Source organism: Mauremys mutica, chromosome 5, assembly GCF_020497125.1.
Source record: "Mauremys mutica isolate MM-2020 ecotype Southern chromosome 5, ASM2049712v1, whole genome shotgun sequence".
NCBI lineage: Eukaryota > Metazoa > Chordata > Testudines > Geoemydidae > Mauremys > Mauremys mutica.
In genome coordinates, this window is record NC_059076.1 from 116,961,341 (window position 1) to 116,981,253 (window position 19,913).

Consider the following 19,913-nt stretch of genomic DNA (forward strand, 5'->3'; position numbering starts at 1 on the left):
AAAGAAAATGTTATTTGACCAGTTTTGATTCTATTTAAGCAAATCTGTGTATTTATAATACATGTTTCAAGGGCTCAGCCTAACATTTGAGGTCGGATTATACCAGCTACTGAATATATGGAGATATACCTATCTCATAGAGCTGGAAGGGACCCTGAAAGGTCATTGAGTCCACTAGCAGGACCAAGTACTGATTTTTGTCCCAGATCTCTAAGTGGCCCCCTCAAAGATTAAACTCACAATCATGGGTTTAGCAGGCCAATGCTCAAACCACTGAGCTATCCCTCCCCCCATACCTCATGTGAATTGAGGACACCTAGCACTGCACAGAATTGGGTCCTCTTTTCGTAGCCAAAATTTCTACTAGCTATACTGGGAATTTTGGTTGCATAAGGAAGGCAGGATCAGACCCCAAATCATTGCTTAGTAGAACAGTTTTATATTAATGCATGTTAAGCCCAAACCCAATGACAAGGTCTGCATAGGCAGACCTCTGCCACTGGCTGGGTCTGACAGGAGGATCAGGGCTTTAGATTGCATGTTCTTCGGGACAAAGATCCTGTATACTGTATTTTATATATTTTGCAAAGCACCATGTAAATGTAAAGAGCTACATAAATAGTACATATGAATGATTATCGGTCTGCGTCTCCAATTAATTTCATGTCTCTTTAGCAATTCAAGATGTTACACTGATGTATTCTTACTTTGTATTTCAGGTTGCTCTTTTAGATGATTTAAGTTAAATTAACGCTCACATTTGAAACCAACGTTATGCTGTGAGATAGCCGAATTGGCAGTTTCACATACATGTCTTTTTTGTAGGAGAGTGAGTACATAACCTGTTCCCCACCTGCCTGAGCATCAGGTAGGAGTAGCCTGTCAGATGCAGACCTGGAGATGGAGGAAGGGGATTCCTGAAGCAGGGAAACAAGACAGAACTCCTCAGTCAGACAAGTCCTAAGTCATCGGCTGGAAACTAGCCTGAGAATATCACACAGTAACTGTGCTTTACCAGGGAAAGTAAATGGAAAAACTGATAGTTTAGATAATGAGGATATATATAATTTCTAATACACTCAGGAAGAATAAGCTTTTTGCTATAATTTCATAGGAAATTGGTGGATCAAAAGTGAAGTAATTAGTTTGGGCCTGGTAGTGAGTGGGAGGAGCCTTCCTTCCACCTTTCAGGATCTGTGTACTTCCCTATCCTCAGTGATGGCTGTGATTTTCCCCCCTCCTCTCCTTTCTCTTCCCCTGGAGACTCATACCATCCCAAAAGGGACAAGGAGGAGGCAGAGACCTTGTTTCCCAGCTCCATCCCTTGCAGCAAGGCCGAGGCAGTGGGGACAATAGGTTGCATGATATTTGTGTAGTGCTTTGAATACATAAAGACCTAGGTAAGCGCTCAGTCTGCAAGGTTTTGAAGGCTAAGACATTTTGATTAAAAACAAAAATCAGCAGAACTGAAATAACTGTCCTGCCAATACTGCTGTATTGGTCAGAATGCTGGAGTATGAGAAATGTGATACATGTTGATTTTTGTCCAGTTTTAAGAATGGTGTTCACTGCAGTGTCTTTTTAAAAAAAAATCCGCTTTGTTCATCATAGTCCAGATGGATCTCTGCACAGTAAGAACTGTTTGTGCCAGGAAGTGCTGCTTATTCTGTTCCTTCTGCATGTGCAATGAGTCTTGATATGTGTTCCATTTTCTCCTGTTTCCCTTTTTGGCCCATGTGTGTCTTCATTTCTCCCGGTGAAGTGGCACTTCCACATCATTATACATTTCATTAGCACCCTGCATGAACCTCCATATTGTTTCTACCTCATTTTTCTACACTCGAGATTCCCCTTTTTAGTTCCTGAGATTCATTTACCCAGTAGGGTTCCTTTTGATTATTTTCACAAATGTGTAATGATACATTTTTAATTATACTGTACAATAATTTGAATAATGGGGATTTCTGACAAAAAAAGTGAGAACCAAGGCTTCCCTAACCATTGGTATTATCTTAATCAAGTTATTTTATGCTTTTATACGTGTTTTAAAATAGTTATGTCTGTAGTTAGAGAAATGACAAAATCTTTTACCAAAGTAATCAGCATTTCTTTTCACTTTCTTATGTGAAAGTTAGACAAGGAAAAGCTCATTAGGGCTATTCTACTACACATACAGAATAAAACGCTGCATCATGTATTAAGGGGGAAATATAAAATGAATGGGAGTTAGGCATCTAACTGCAATTTATGCCTTTCAGAATCTCCTCCCCATTCCTCCTGGAATACTGCATACAGGTCTGGTATCCACATTTTTTTAAAGGCTGTTGAAAATTGGAGAGGGTACAGAAAAGAGAGACAAAACGCCTTACCCTGGAGAGATTGCCTTATCATGAGAGACTTAAAGAGCTCAGTTTGTTTAATTTACCAAAAAGAAAACTGAGAGGTGACTGGGGAGAAAATATAGGCTACTAGTGGGCTCTTTAGTCTAGTGGAGAAAGGCTGGAATGCGAGGCCAGAAAAATTCAAACTAGAAATTAGGCAAAATATTTAGCAGTGAGGATGATTAACCACTGGAACGTAGTAAATTCTCCATCTCATAATGTTTTCAAATCAAGACTGCGTGACTTTCTTACTATCTGTTTTAAACCTCCTGCACCTACTGCTTTACTGCTAGCTAAAGTAGAATGCGAGGAGTTCATATAGGGTTTCTTCACCAATGTATTCATCTCAATTGGTTGTTGATTCTGAAACATATTGTCCCAAATATAAATGTCATCATGAGTAAATACTTCACTGCTGATCATTTTAGTAGAAACATCCAATCAGTGTGCTTATCAGATCTCATCACATATCCTCTCATGCGCCAGAAACTCCAATTCATCCCTAGTCACTTATCATAACCTCTAAGTTGCCCTCATGGCAATTTCTAAAATGCAGATGTGCAATGTCAAAATCTGACATTGAAAACTGCAAATTTAGGAGCAGAGTAAACTGAAATTCATTGATGGTGCTATTCACTTTCATATTTAATTCAGTAAATTCAGGAACTGATGCAGAATGTCTAATATATTCCACTGGATTTTTCAGAAAACAAAGGGCCTTGCTACAGAATTTAATCAGAAAAATAAGAATGATAATTGGGAATTGATTAAGAACACCCAAACCCCACAATTGTAGAACGTGTGGGCCTAATCAGGTAAAGAACGTGAGTGAAGCCAAACAGCAAGAATTAAGATGTTTGTACACCAATGCGAGGAGCCTAGGTAACAAAATGGAGGAACTAGAGCTACTGGTGCAGGAAGTGAAACCGGATATTATAGGGATAACAGAAACATGGTGGAATAGCAGTCATGACTGGAGTACAGGTATTGAAGGGTATGTGCTGTTTAGGAATGACAGAAATAAAGGCAAAGGTGGTGGAGTAGCATTGTGTGTCAGTGATGAGGTAGACTGTAAAGAAATAAGAAGGGGTGGAATGGATAAGACAGAGTCTGTCTGGGCAAAAATCACAGTGGGGAAGAAAGCTACTAGAGCCTCTCCTGAGATAGTGCTTGGGGTGTGCTACAGACCACCAGGATCTGATTTGGATATGGATAGAGACCTTTTTAGTGTTTTCAATAAAGTAAATACTAATGGGAATTGTGTGATATGGGAGACTTTAACTTCCCAGATATAGACTGGAGGACAAGTGCTAGTAATAATAATAGGGCTCAGATTTTCCTAGATGCAATAGCTGATGGATTCCTTCACCAAGTAGTTGCTGAACTGACAAGAGGGGATGCCATTTTAGATTTGGTTTTGGTGAGTAGTGAGGATCTCATAGAAGAAATAGTTGTAGGGGACAACCTTGGTTCGAGTGATCATGATTTAATTCAGTTTAAACTAAATGGAAAGATAAACAAAAATAGATCTGTGACTAGGGTTTTTTTATTTCAAAAGGGCTCACTTTAAAGAATTAAGGAAATTAGTTAGGGAAGTGGATTGGACTGAAGAACTTGGGGATCTAAAGGTGGAGGAAGCCTGGAATTACTTCAAGTCAAAGTTGCAGAAAGTATCAGAAGCCTGCATCCCAAGAAAGGGGAAAAAAATTATAGGCAGGAGTTGTAGACCAAGCTGGATGAGCAAGCATCTCAGAGAGGTGATTAAGAAAAAGCAGAAAGCCTACAAGGAATGGAAGATGGGAGTGATCAGCAAGAAAAGCTACATTATTGAGGTCAGAACATGTAGGGATAAAGTGAGAAAGGCCAAAAGCCATGTAGAGTTTTCCCTTGCAAATGGAATTAAACCCAATAGGAAAAGGTTCTATAGCCATATAAATAAGAAGAAAACAAAGAAAGAAGAAGTGGGACCGCTAAACACTTAGGATGGAGTGGAGGTTAAGGATAATCTAGGCATGGCTCAATATCTAAACAAATACTTTGCCTCAGTCTTTAATGAGGCTAATGAGGAGCTTAGGGATAATGGTAGGATGACAAATAGGAATGAGGATATGGAAGTGAATATTACCACATCTGAGGCAGAAGCCACACTCGAACAGCTTAATGGGATGAAATTGGGGCCTAGATAATCTTCATACAAGAATTATAAAGGAACTGGCACATGAAATTGCAAGCCCATTAGCAAGAATTTTTAATGAATCTGTAAACTCAGGGGTTGTACTGTATTACTGGAGAATTGCTAACATAGTTCCTATCTTTAAAAAAGGGGGGGAAAGTGATCCTGGCAACTACAGGCCTGTCAGTTAGATGTCTGTAGTATGCATGGTCTTGGAAAAAAATTTGAAGGAAAAAGTAGTCAAGGACATTGAGGTCAATGGTAATTGGGACAAAATACAACATGGTTTTACAAAAGGTAGATCATGCCAAACCAACCTGATATCCTTCTTTGAGAAGGTAACAGATTTTTTAGACAAAGGAAATGCAGTGGATCTAATTTACCTCGATTTCAGTAAGGCATTTGATACGGTTCCACATGGGGAATTATTAGCTAAATTGGAAAAGATGGGGATCAATATGAAAATTGAAATGTGGATAAGGAACTGGTTAAAGGGGAGACTACAACGGGTCGTACTGAAAGGTGAATTGTCAGGCTGGAGGGAGGTTACTAGTGGAGTTCTTCAGAGATCGGTTTTGGGACCAATCTTATTTAATCTTTTTATTACTGACCTTGGCACAAAAAATAGGAATGTGCTAATAAAGTTTGCGGATGACACAAAGCTGGGAGGTATTGCCAATACAGAGAAGGACCTGGATATCATACAGGAAGATCTGGATGACCTTGTAAACTGGAGTAATAGTAATAGGATGAAATTTAATAGTGAAAAGTACAAGGTCATGCATTTAGGGATTAATAACAAGAACTATTGCTATAAGCTGGGGAGGCATCAGTTGGAAGTAACAGAGGAGAGGGACCTCGGAGTATTGGTTGATCACAGGATGACTATGAGCTGCCAATGTGATATGGCCGTGAAAAAAGCTAATGCCGTCTTGGGATGCATCAAGCGACGTATTTCCAGTAGAGATAAGGAGGTGTTAGTACCGTTATACAAGGCACTGGTGAGACCTCATCTGGAATACTGTGTGCAGTTCTGGTCTCCCATATTTAAGAAGGATGAATTCAAACTGGAACTGGTTCAAAGAAGGGCTACTAGGATGATCCGAGGAATGGAAAACCTGTCATATGAAAGGAGACTCAAAGAGCTTGGCTTCGTTAGCCTAACCAAAAGAAGGCTGAGGGGAGATATGATTGCTCTCTATAAAAATATCAGAGGAATAAATACCAGGGAGGGAGAGGAATTATTTAAGCTCAGTGTGGACACAAGAACAAATGGATATAAACTGGCTATCAAGAAGTTTAGACTTGAAATTAGACGAAGGTTTCTAACCATCAGAGGAGTGAAGTTCTGGAACAGCCTTCCAAGGGGAGTAGTGGGGGCAAAAGACATATCTGGCTTCAAGACTAAGCTTGATAAGTTTATGGAGGGGATGGTGTAATGGGATAGCCTAATTTTGGCAATTAATTCGTCTTTGACTACTAGCGGTAAATATGCCCAATGGCTTGTGATGGGATGTTAGGTGGGGTGGGATCTGAGTTACTACAGAGAATTATTTCCTGGGTGTCTGGCTGGTGAGTCTTGCCCACATGTTCAGGGTTTAGCTGATTGCCATATTTGGAGTTGAGAAGGAATTTTCCTCCAGGGCAGATTGGCCGAAGCCCTGGGGGTTTTTCACCTTCCTCTGCAGCTTGGGGCACAGGTCACTTGCTGGAAGGTTCTCTGCACCTTGGAGTCTTTAAACCATGATTTGAGGACTTCAATGGCTCAGACATAGGTTTGATACAAGAGTGGGTGGGTGAGATTCTGTGGTCTGCATTGTGCAGGAGGTCAAACAAGATGATCATAATGGTCCCTTCTGACCTTAAAGTCTATGAGTCTATGAAATGTCATTAATTTTGCCCCTGTAAAATTAACAGCAGATTAAGAAAATGAAGAGAAGGGCAACAGTCCTCAGGTAAAATTCCCCAAACAAGTAATGGGGTAATCAGATAATTATGAAACACTGCTGCTATTCTAGAGATGGCAAATCAGGTACAAATAAAAATAAATACTAAATACATCTTAGTTTGGTTTTGGATTACATTTCCATAGAGAATAATCTCAAAAAGGCTCACAGTGCAGTTAAAAAATATCAAGTCAACATCACAGAGCAAGATAATTAAAGTTTCTTTTTCCAAATGAGAAGATTTTAAAAGGCCTGTTTCAAAAGCTCAAGTTTCTTCAACACCTCTCCAAGATGAATTCATTCACTTATTCTCCTGTCTGTTTCTGAGAATACCTGCTGCCAAGTGGTAGTTTTATCCTCTTTACAATTATCACACCACCACTTAGTAACTGAGCCCTACAGCAACATGGACTGAATAAGGAATCAATTGACACATTATTAAACGATCCAGCAAGGGACTGTACTCAACCAATTCCACATTTTTCCAGGCTATGGTACTTACAGAATGTAACCTATTAATCTAAACAGGTGTAGATTTTCCTCTTTTTAACAGCTTTTGAAAGCTTTAAGTTTAAAAAAAATCTTTCAGCACATACAAAAATCATAGCAACATTTTAATACTAGATCTTTTTTCAACTAATTTAACTTTTCTTGATTTGAAAATGAGCTCTCTAATACTTGCTCCATAAGCAATGTGCTGCAATTTGAAAGAAATGATTTTTTATAATGGCAAAAATCAGTACTCAGCGTCTTTCAGCATTTGATTGGGTGGGGGGAAGGTAATGCCTATACTTTCTATCTGTGCACACACTAATAACCCTACACAGGCTTGGAACATTTTTGTATCTTTTATCCTGTTGAGAAGGTACACTGCATTTTCATCCAAATGCATATAAATTACACAGCTGCAAATCAGATTCTAATTCTTGTTTCACCACTTAGCACATCTTGGACTGAATCCTGGGAGGTATTTGAGGGCGCTGAACTGCTGTTCACTTCAGTGGAAGATCAGGGCAGTCAGGATGGGCCCCTTAATGTCCACCCTGCCTATATAATGAACAAAGCCCCCTAGTTTTCCATTTTTCTGCTCTTAGTCAGATCTTCATCAGTTGCAGAAAATATAGAGGAAAACAGATCATCTTCAGACTTCCAGAAACAAGCAATAGGGCTGGCTGAAAATAGGAAACTAGACCTTTTGATCAAATGAAATTTTTCACCTTAAAGTGTCTTCTTTTCTCAAAATTTTAAACCTGAAAAATTAACTTTTTGGTTTTGTTGTTTTGGGATTTTCAGCCAAAAAGTTTGGTTTCAGGGGAAGGAGGAGGTTTGGTTTTCTGATGAAAAGTCAAAATTTTCTGCGACTGGAGAGAACATTTTTTACAAGAACTCAATTTTTTCAACACATTGTTTTGAATATATTTAAGCCAGTATCTGCTTTAAATGTTTAAAATAATTACATCAAGTGGAAATAGATTTTTCCTTTTTTCCCCCCCAATTTTTTTTCAATGAGTAGAATGTACATAAGGTGGTCTTCTGTGCCACTCCCTCCTATTGTTAAACCTGCTCCAATCCTACAAACCTTTTTTCAGGCATGTAAACTTTATTGACATCACTCAGTGAGAGTATTCATGTGAATAAAAAGCTGTACGGTAAGATCTATGAGGCCTAATCCAGAGCAGTGCTGAGTATCTGTGATTCTCTTTGAAATCAAGGAGACAAACTGAGGCTCAAGCTCACTTTCTACTCATACAAATTCCCACAGAAGTCTAACTAAGCAAAAGATCTTGGGATTTGACTCCTAAATATTTGCAGCTAAACAGCACCTCACTGGATATGGGGCCATATCTAGCAAGGAGCCAGTGATATAAATACAATACACCGCTACCTCGATATAACACCAACCGATATAACGGGGCTGCACACTCCGGTGGATCAAAGCAAATTCAATATAATGCAGTTTCACCTATAACGCGGTAAGATTTTTGGGCTCCCAAGGACAGCATTATATCGAGGTAGAGGTATACAAGGAAGGGAGATTACAGACATCAGGGAAACTAAATTACAGAGGTGGGATTCGTTCCTATAAACACCATAAATGCACATACAAATAAGAGGAGAATATAGGTAATTTCAACAGGATAAAGACCCAGCCCTTTATCCTGTCTGATCTATCAACATCTTTCCTGTAGCAGCCATCTACTCATACTTTATCTATATATTATCTTATCTTTTGCTTCACATAATAGTCACATAAGATTTGCCATGATTTTCCATGCCTAATGAGTTCATTGGTCCATCAAGACCAGTATCTTCCATCTGGCACCAATGATGGTAGGAGGCTTGTGATGGTAGGAGGCAGGGCTCAACAGCTCACTTCCACTTCGTTTTATATTCCTCATGGTTCAAGGTTTCAGCCAGCCAGTGGCTGGGGTCAAAGAGATTTTATTTTCCACCAATGGATAATGGGAGGGGTGGTTTGTTTGTGTTGTTGTTTTTTAAATCTCCTGCCTCTGAAGTATCAGAGATGGCCACGGCTGCAGTTGGGACATTGGGCAGTGTGGGTCAGGGCTCTGAGGTGGCAACAAGCATTCTCTTTCTCAGATGCTTGCCTAGCTGGTTCTTCCTCACATGCTCAGGGTCTAACTGATCACCAGATGTGGGGTCGGGAAGGAATTTCCCCCCAGCTCAGATTGGCAGTGGCTGAGTTGGCAGTGCGGTTGCCTTCCTCTGCAGCATATGGGTGTGTGGAAATTGCCAGGATTATCTGGGTATATCTCATTGTAATGGGCCTCAAGCACTAGTGTACCTCAGTCTCACCTATTTTCTGCCTGTGGCAGATAATAGTCTAATCTCCTGTGGACTGTAATACTGTGGTCTAATTTTGGTTATTGGATTTAGTGTGCAGGTGCTGGGCAATGTTGGTGCCTTGTGATATACAAGAGGTCAGACTAAATCTAGTTGTCCCTTATGGCCTTACTAACAAAGACTAGCACAAACATGTAGGGAAAAAATCAAAGTCTAAGGCACCTAGCAGGGAACATAAAAGGCAATAAGGAGAGGCTCTATAAATACATTAGGGGCATGAGAAAGAAGGAAAGTGTAGGTCCTCTACTTAACAGGGAGGGAGAGCTAACAACAGATTACATCAAGAAGGTTGAGGCCAGTTGATGTCCCAGAGGACTGGAGAAGGGCAAACACAGTACCTGCCTTTATAAAGGGGAACAAAGAGGACCTGGGGAATCAAAGCCTAACTTTGATACCTGGAAAGATACTAGAACTAATTATTAAACAATCAGTTTGTAAGCACTTAATGGATGATAGTGGGGGGGAAGCTGTAACCATGATATATCTTGATTTTTAGTAAGGTTTTTGATGCAGTCCCATGCACAAACTAGGGAAATGTAGTCTAGATGAAATAACTTTAAGGTGGGTGCAAAACTGATTGGAAAACCATACTCAAAGAGTTATCAGTGGTTTGCTGACATATCTAGTGAGGTCCCACAGAGGTCAGCCCTTGGTCAGGTACATGTCTATATTTTCCTTAATGACTTAGATAATGGTAAAGGAGTGGAGAGTCCACTTATAAATTTGCAGATGAGGCCAAGCTGAGAGTGGTTGCTAGAACTTTGGAGGACAGCATTAGAATTCAAAATGATCTTGACAAATTGGAGAACTTATCCGAATTCAACAAGATGAAGGTCAATAAAGACAATTACAAAGTACTACACTTGGGAAGGAAAAAAATAAAATGCAAATTTACAAAATGGGGAATACCTGGCTAAGGCAGCAGTACTGCTGAAAAGGATGTGGGGTTTATAATAGATCACAAATTGAATGAGTCAACAATGTGATGCAATTCTGAAATTTAATTAAACAAAGTTAAGGCCAAGTCCTGACATCCCCAGTGGGAGTTTTCCTACATAAAGATTTCAGAATTTAACCCCTGCTTTATACAATAGTGTATGCAAAATTTATTCTGCCAAATATTTTCCATGAAAGTGCAGAGTCTAGCAATGGTTTATCCTTGAGAGGTGTAGTGTAACTCCCTTTAATGGACTTGGTTCCCACTTGATATACTATCATCATATGCTAAGTATAGCTTCTGGCAGTATCAGAGGAGCTTTTAATGGTTTTTGTTGTCATGATATTTAAATAAGAATTTTTTTTTAATGCCAAGCTATTACATGAGACTTAAGAGATACATTATTACTCTTATATATCCCATGTTTCATAAAGGATCAGCTAGTTTTAAAGAACCATTGTAATTAAATGTACCAATGAGGATAGTACACATCATTATTACTGCTGCAGAAATGCCAAATGTTTCCAGTCAGGGATCAAGGCACCATTATACTAGGCCTTGTGCAAACAAATAGTACAAAGCCAGTCTCTTCCCCAGAGAGCTCAGAATCTAGGATTTAAACAAGACACAGCAGGTGAATAAACAAAGGCAGGCATAAAGGTGAGAGAACAAGGTAGCAGAAGCAAGAGGTGCATTTGTATAAATTAGTCACAGGTATTTGGTTGCCAGCCTAATCAACGCAACACATTATTAGTTTGTAGGCACAATGGCAAAGGTATGTTTTATGGAGAGATTTAAAAGAGGATGGCAGGTGAGTAAATTATATGATCCTTCTGAGTCTGAGCCAGCCTATTCTTGAGTTACCTCTGAGCCCCAGCCTGCTTAAACATGTTGAATCATCCTTGTGCTAGAGAGTGTGATGAGTCATCAAAGGTAATTACCTGCAGGTCTTGTAATAGGCCGAATGCCATTCAACCAGGGTTCAACCAATCCACAGGCAAAGACCCATCCAGGTGATCCTAGCTCCTAAAAGAAGCAGCCTGTCCAATCTACTCCACATTACTACCTGGCTGGAAGCTCTCTCATTGCCAGTAGCTTCATCTCACTGCACCAGCTGGCCCTTGTTCCTGTTCTAGTCATGCCGGTTTCCATGCTAGATAGCCCCTACTTCATTCTGCAGCAGCCAGCCACCTGGTGCTGTGACAAATACAAAACTGCAACCTTATTAAACAATTCCAAATGCTGAAAACTCCAATTCAAAATTACAATGCTCAAGATGACAGGATAACTTATGGAGACATTGTGAAGTTATTTTTCATAGCTATTAAATCCATTTGTTTCTGTCTGTTCATAAGCTTGAAAGCCAGATCTGCTTCCTTACCAGAACATTTCCCCTCGTTGCACGTGTACATGCTCTTATTATTGCTGGGTTTTTCAGGAGTACTAGGCTGCTGGGATTTAATTTATTTTTGGAGAGAAAATTGCTGATGCATTCAGGGGTTCTTATTCAGCTTTCCTTGCATTACAGAAGTGAATAAAAGGGCAGAGCCAGATGATAAATTATCCATGGAAACATTGTGACTAGCCCAATTGGTAATTCAGCCACAATATTAAAAATGACATTGTAAGAAATCTCTTGTATTGGACTTAGCCTTCACCAGAGAGTGTCTTGTTTTGCATCAGTTGTGACACCCGTTATTTAGGTGATGGTAACGGAATGTGACCTGTAAAATAGTGTTGGGCATAGTACAAACACATGCCCCACACACCAAAGAGCTTGCATTCTAGAATGTAGATGTGGGACAACAAATGAGGGAAGGACTCTACTATGAGGTTGGGGAAAGTCAGGGTGTCATAAAGATTGTGTGAAAATCTCATCTGTTCTTATACACTTAATGAGCAGTTGTAAATGTGTATATATACACAAATCTTAGCTCACTTCTTGTAGGCTTCACTGCAGAGATGAGTTTTTTCAGCAGAATTTGAATGAGGAAAGGGTAGTGGCTTGGGCCCAGGTACACAAATGAGACTTAGGCAAAGTGACACAGAGCTTCACAATGCTTAACTTTTAGGTGCATAGAAGAATCACTGGAACCAATGGTGATCCATGAGGCTTAGTTAGGCGAGGCTCTCTATACAATGAATGGGGAGGAATAGATACCATATAATGTGATCCACAAAAGCCAGCAGGCTAGGCAGGGAGCTGCTCAAGGCAGCCAATGGGAGATGCTGAGGAGATGGGTGCATGCTAAGCCCCACCCCTTTGAAGGAGATAGGCACCTAAGACCAGGTTTGCAGGGAAGAGTCTTTCTGCCTTTGATTGCAACCAGGAACCCCCTCCTGGAGTCCCTTGGCTTAGGCATCTAAGTCAACTCTATTGAGAAGGGGTTAGGCACCTGCCTCACTCCCCACAAAACAGCTGCAGGAGGTGCCCACCTTATAACTTTTAGTCTAGTGATTAGAGCACTCACCTCGGATGGGGAAGACTTTAATTCCACCCTCTCAGCAGAGGTGAAAGGTGGGCGCTTCCTGTTCAGATCCTCTCGGGAGAGTGTTCTAACCACTGAACTATGGGATATTCTGAGGTGGGGTTCCCTCTCTCTCTCCTGTTGAAGCTGTTCTACTGTGACTAAATACATCACTAGGCCAGGCAGAGTGAGAGCGACTCTGAAGTCTGGCAACTAGGGTATTCTATGATATTCTATTCTATGGGTATCAGTGGGGGAGGGGGAGATTGAGGAGCCAGTGCCCCTGCTCCAATCAGTCTTTGTTTGTCTTCTATACAACTTGCCTTTTAGCAACCTCTGTCTTAGAAAAGTGTGTGTGTGTAAGTAATGTCTAGTTCCCCTGTATTCTTTACTCATGGCCACATGTTAGATGTCATGGAAAATCTGCAAAGCTATTCTTTTATTAGGTCTGCATCCAATGCTTAGTTCTAAATTTTGCCCTGTGAATAAAAATAAGTCAAAGATTTGTTCTTGGTACTGTACACATCTGTTTTGAGTGTATGAAGTTACATAAAAACAGAGAAGGGAGATGTTTCAAAACTCCAGTTGATATCCTGGCCCCACTAAAGTCAATGGCAGGTTCAGTGGGGCCAGAATGTCAGTCTGTGTTCCCAGTTTAAAGAAACTGTACCTTGCAATATTGTCACTCAAATACTACAGAACATTTTGAAAAATTAATCTAACAAAGGTCATTTAACACCTAGCAGTATAGAAACTCTGTCATTTTGATAATATGCAAGTCCTACAATCTGGCTAGAGTTTTCATGATAAACTATTGATCACTTTTTTTGTACAGTAGAGCATTTGCAGCAGTAAAATCAGAAGCATGTACATTTGGATGTACATTTTGGATTGGATTGCAGATCACTGATCTTAGTTAATCCTTGCAATGATCTCTCTCTTTTCTTATGAGAAAAGTAGATCTTACGGTAACATCTTTTCCTCTATAATACACTCTATAACTTTAGAAACGGGGGGGGGGGGGGGGGGGAATCTGTTTGGCTTTATAATCTCAAAACTTTCATTCAGCTCCCTGAGGGCTGTGACAGATTCTTAATATTGTGCTAACCTAAGTACAATGGGTTACTACAATGGGGTGCTACTAAAAATATTGGTCAGCATTTTCAAAGCTAGATGTTTTAATCCATATTTAGGCACCTAAGTAACTGGCCTGATTTTCAGAGGTGATGAACAACCTCGGGTCCCATTGAAGTCATGTGAGTGACTCCACCATCACCTGCTTTAGAGTGCAACATGCCTCAGGAGCACCTTGATTGCAACCCTGTGATCCTCTGCGCTCCTGCTCTGGCCCTTAAGAAAGAGCCCTGGAGAAGGTTGGAGGAAGCTCTTTATACCCTCCCTTCCTCATGAAGTAACTGAAAAAAATAGCATGTTTAAACTGGTAATGACTTGCTCTGCTGACGTGCAATTAATGCAACCTATTATTGTACTTGATAAAAAAATTGCTCCAGGTCTCCCACTCTAAATGCAGTTTACCCAGGCTGCTGTTCTGTATGTTCAATGTACTGTTTCTTTCAAACAATTCCCAAGCATTACTTATATTCATAAGATTCTTGCCTCTCTAGTATCTGTAATGCTGGTTTTGTTTGTTTTCTGTTCACAGGCTGGACTACGGACATTTTGTTTCCTGGTGTTTGCTGTCGTCTGCCTTGCTGGAGCTACTTACCTGTTTTTTGTCCTACCCGAAACAAAAAATAAGACCATTAATGAAATCAGCCAGGCATTTGCCAAAAGGAATAAAGTGACTTTAGAAGGGCGGGAGATGAGCCAGTTTCCATCAGAAAGGAAATCAAGTGAAGAACAAGAACATAACTTCTCTTCGACACTGGAGAATGGTGAAACTAAAAACAGTATACTCTAAGAATTCAGTGTTCTTTGTATGGGGGAAAAAAAACCTACATGCTTTGCTGGTTTGGAAAGCATGTGATAATTCTAGCAGTTCCATATTTGTGTTATTAATACCCCTGTGTATGTGGTTGTGTTTTGTTTTGTTTTTTTAATTCAGGGGACTATGAGCATTGGGTAAATCAGTGGCAGCTGGGAAGGTTCTGGAGGGAAGCTGATATATGAGGGACAGACATCTGGTGGGAACAAGACCCAGAGTTTCCAGGAAACCTGTGGAAAGGATCATCAGGTGGATGGAGTGGGATGGGATTAGGACTAAGAGAGGGAAACTGGATTAGCAATGGGAACTGGGTGGAGGGATCCTGAGCAAGGACTGGCTGATCAGCATGCAGCTAAAAGCAGCAGCTGCATGCCAGCTTGCATGGGTGGACCTATATGCTAGTGGTAGAGATTGGGTGTGAGGCAGTGAATGTGAAGAAAAGGAGAGGCAAGTTTATTTCTTAGCTTTTCCCAATATGCTGTTAAAATTGCACTTCAAAATGAAATGAAACATGAAAATGAAAGGGGCACTCATGGTATCTTTCCATCTTCATTTTTAAGTTTAGCTGCGGTTCCTCATCAGACCCTCTCTCGCTCCCACTGTCTCCAGAAGATGGAAACTGCAATTTGTTTCCATAATTACTGACATGCTTTCTCCCTCCATCCCACAAATACCAGCAAGAGCACTGGATTGCTCGCACTGTGTTTCTATTGTTTAAAGCAAATAACAGTGAAGCAATTGTTCTAAAAACAAAAACTCTGCCTATTCTGAATTCATATTCTGAATAGTGGGCTCTGGGGAGATAGGTACAGTAGAAGAAAAAATAAACATTGAGCTGTCCAGACTTGAAGAATAGTAATATTTTTTTAAAAGCACAAGTTCTATTTTCAAAAGTGATTTAGGAGCCAAAGTCTCACTGAAGGCCTATGGGACTAATGCTCTGAAGTGCCTAAGTCAGTTTTGAAAATAGGGCTTAGGCTCCTAAGTCTTCTAGGTGCTTTTAAAAATGTTACCCAATATCCATTTAATTTCATGATAGAAAAACAGCAGGGGTTTGTGATGTTTACTCTTCCTGAGTCTTAGTGTTTTTTAGGCAAGTAATGGCTCACTTTTTAAAAAAAATATTTTTCAGTTGTTTTCCTTTAATTCCTTAACTACCTAGGTACTACAGGGATAAGCACTTTCTAAATAAAATAATAAATCCCATCATTTTATATAAAATAAATCCAAAGTACTTAGCAGTCCTGGGGATAAGTCCCCAATGAGTATGTGCAATCTTTTAGGGTGAGCCATGTTTCCCTATGGGCTATTTTGCACAATGCTAAAAGTGTAAATTTGACATGTATATTTTATTTTTAAAAATTGTTCTCAGATGTTTGCTTTGTTTTTTTTCAGGTTTTAACCTAATATGTTTTTAATCATAACCTAAGATAAGTTGTTGTCAAATAATCTATACCGTATGCAGTGTTGTTTTAGTCATTTTGGATCCAGGATATTAGAGAGAGAAGGTGAGTGAGGTAATGGCTTTTATTAGACCAACTTCTGTTGCGGGGAGAGAGAAACGACCTTTCCAATTTACACAGAGCTTGTCTTCAGGTCCAGGAAATGTACTCAGAGGGTACTTCAGTTGGTCCATGGTAGCTGACTGGGGCTCAGGCTATGGGGCTGGTTAATTGCCGTGTAGATGTTTGGGGTCAGGCTGGAGCCTGGTCTCTAGGGCCCTGTGAGGTGAGAGGGTCCCAGAGCTCAAACTGCAACCTGAGCTCCAACATCTACAATCACAATTAAAGAACCTCTTAGTCCAAGCCCCGTGAGCCGGAGTCAGGTGGCACGTGTCTGATTGCAGTGTAGACATACCTAGAGTGTCACTGCTAAATACAAGGTGGAACAGATTGTTTAGCATAAGTAGTTAACATATATTTCAAGGGATTATTCAAGGTGAGGTGGCCAGTTACCACCTGTCCAGTTATAGGAGAAGGAAAGAAAGGGTGGGGAAGAGGAAGCAATAATCTATATAGTCTCCCCTCAGTTTCTCCTCCCTCCTCCTCCTCCCCCCCCCCATGACTGAAGACATGTTAACTGGATACTTCATCTTGAATGATTCCTTGAAATATGTGGTAACTACTTATGCTAAACAATCTGTTCCACCTTGTATTTAGCTGTAACACTGAACACATTTCCCAGACTTGAAGAGCTCCGTGTAAACTCAAAAACTTGTCTCCCACCAATAGAAGTTGATTCAGTAAAAGATATTACCTCACCCACCTTGTTTCTCTAAATGCAATATACTGTGATTTGTGTATTTGTGTACATACTACATATTAACCATTTCTAGAACTTAATTACCCAACAGAGCAATTTCATTGCTGGGTAATAGGAAAGAATGGTTACCAGGTTATACACTGGGTAGCTACTGACAGTGGAGTTTTTGCTGCTAAAGAAAAGTGTAATGAATCAGGATTATGCCGATGGAGAATAATATGTTAGGGCTAATCAAATCTTTAGGGGGGAAACTACACAGATATGTTTCCTTAAAGAAAGTACTTGAAACTACATAGCTTTTATGTGCAGTGTGTGGTTTTATTTGTCTTTATTTCTTGGGTTTCTTTTGTTTTTTGCTACATGGGTTTAAAAAAAAAAACCTCAAAAATCACCAAAACCAAACCCAGTGCTGCTGGGTTGGTGAACAATACTAACATTTAAAATCCCCCTTCAAGCATAAAGGCCTTCCTTCTCTGTCTGATAGATACCTGGTGGGAGAATCAAGCCCTTTTACTCAACTTGAGGGGTACCTTACATCACAAGTTGGGCTTGCTCTCAGAGTAAGGTACTACTTCACTTGAGTTAGGTTTCATAATTAGGGTCTTAACAACAACAACAACAACTATTAAAATACTTCATGCTGCTCATCTTCTAAGTACTTGATAGGCATTAATCCTTGATAATGTTGACATTTGATAAATTAACACTGCATTGGCATCAGTCTTACTGAACTTCTGAAGCAAGGTTTAACCCTTCAATAATAGAATACAACCGCTAGCACTCATTTTGAGCTCGGCTATGCAGGTTCTTTCAGCACCTTTTTAAGACCCAAATGTTGTTCACCCCTCTCCTGCCATGCATACAAAGCATGTGTAAATGAAGCTTGGATAGAGGATCAGAGAGGGGTCAGGTGGAAGCTCCCTTCACAACTAAGGGGCTTTTATAGTACTAGCAACTAGGGCTCCTACATCCTCTCTCTGTGAAGGTGCCATGACATATAGCTCCATTGGCCCCTCTCTTGCCTCAACCTAGATGTGCACACATGCACTGCTGCAGAGAGAGGCATCATAGAAGAGTCTCCATGGCACATAAGGAGTGCAAATCCCTTTGTGTATGCCCCCACCCCCATGTCCTGTCTCCTCAGAACTGAATCACATCAGTTCTGCTGAGTTTAGGGCCTTCTGGGCTTGTAGGATAGGGAGCTGTGGGGGTGCAGTTAGATACCTGTTGATTTGCTCCAAATCTTTCTATAAGAGAGCAGTACAGAGTGAGAATAATGTCAGCATCAGAGAATATTAGTTCAAACATTCCAATCGCTGGCCAGGGGGTGTGTTTATATATTCAAGCTTGGTTTCTGGGAACACCCAAGATTTGCATAACTCCCTCATCTCTAACCCCAAGAGTGGTTTTGAATTGTTCTCAAGTATTGTGTAGCAACATTTTCCCCCTTTTTAGGGTGCTATAACTTCAATGATCAAAGGATAGAATGTAATATGGTGACCGTTTTTCACTAATATATACCAAAATAGAAAAATCAAACTGTCTACAGCCAAACCTGTACATTTGTCAATGAATGTTCCACTTGTGCTTCTGTTTCGCTATATTCGGAATTAAGAATGGGAAAATGCTGGACTATGTGTCTGTTTTTAAAGCATATTAAAAATGGATTGTAAGTGTGTGACTGATGAGTGAAATCTATATACAGTGAGAGCCAGATAAAGTATAAACAACAAAATGCCAGGTTCAGTTTCATTTCTGGAAATGAATGTGAGATTATCCAAAGTTGAATGTAAGGTATCATTACTCAGTTTCAAATTGTAAAGCCCACTTGAGTTTTCATGTGATTCATCATTAAAATCTTCTATGTACAGTCAGGCCTTGAAAGTTAAGTTATTTTTCAAACTCCATAGCTGGTTAGGTCAAAGCTCTTGAAGAAAAAAAAAATCATATTTGGACCTGTTTGTATATTGACAGAATACTTTGCTACAATCAGAATGATGGCGATCTCACTAAATACATGTTTGGATTAGAATTAAAGATATAAATCTATACACTAATTGAAGATAAATGTTCAAAGAATAGGTACCGACTAAAGATGTGTGACTTGGGTAAGCATTTTTCTGAAGATTTTTGCACAGAAATTGTCATTTGTTTTAAGCAATTTTGTGGCTGTTAGAAAGAAGAGCTCTATGAAATTCAATAAAATGGCTATTTTCTCAAAGATATCCAAAAATTTTAGATCTCAAAATTGCAAAAATTAAATTCTGAAATGTCATATTTAAAATTCTGAAGCCAATTTTCATTTAAAGGATCCGTATTTTAGTGGAAAATATATTTAACACTATAAATGTTGCCGCATTTTTGGTCTTGAATTAAATGCAAAAGCTTTAAATTCAGCATAGTTAACTCTTTCTTTGTGACTAATTTTATCATAACATACACAAAAAAACAGTTATCACAACTTGGCTGAATTATACCAATGGCTATTTTGCCCTACCATTCTGCACAAAGGAAAGTGGATAAAATTAATGTTTTTTGTGGGATTTCCACCATCTTGGTTTGTCTTTTGGATTAGCTCCAGGAAACAGGTTCTCTACAGGTTTTGGACTCAGTTTAGCCCCAAAACAATAAAGCAGACATAGAACCACAGTTGTGAATCCAGACTCACTGGATTCCAAAGGCAGTATGCAGATATGAGATTCCATTTTGCGTCCATCTCTAATTCTCTTTGCAGGGATGTCAGGACATTTGGACATACTTTTACTTCAAACAAGTTAAATTAAAGGGACTAGGGAAAGACTAGGGCAGTGGTTCTCAAATTTATTTTTTCCACTGACCACTTGAAAATTGCTGAGGGTCTTGGTGGGCCACTTAATGATCTTTCCAAATGTTGTTTGTACTATTAGCTAACTATTGTAAAGTGCTTTGAATAAAAG

At 39.7% G+C, this 19,913-nt stretch overlaps 1 protein-coding gene across 2 annotated transcripts in view; it reads left to right on the plus strand.

The window, feature by feature from the left end:
- SLC2A9 (solute carrier family 2 member 9) overlaps positions 1-18,650 on the plus strand; it is a 239,006-nt gene extending 220,356 nt beyond the window's left edge. For both annotated transcript variants that reach the window (XM_045019458.1, XM_045019456.1), the window contains one exon: positions 14,434-18,650. In XM_045019458.1, coding sequence (XP_044875393.1) covers positions 14,434-14,691 — 258 coding nt within the window. In that variant the 3' untranslated portion in view covers positions 14,692-18,650. The remainder of the gene's footprint in view (positions 1-14,433) is intronic.
- The last annotated feature ends 1,263 nt before the right edge of the window (positions 18,651-19,913 follow it).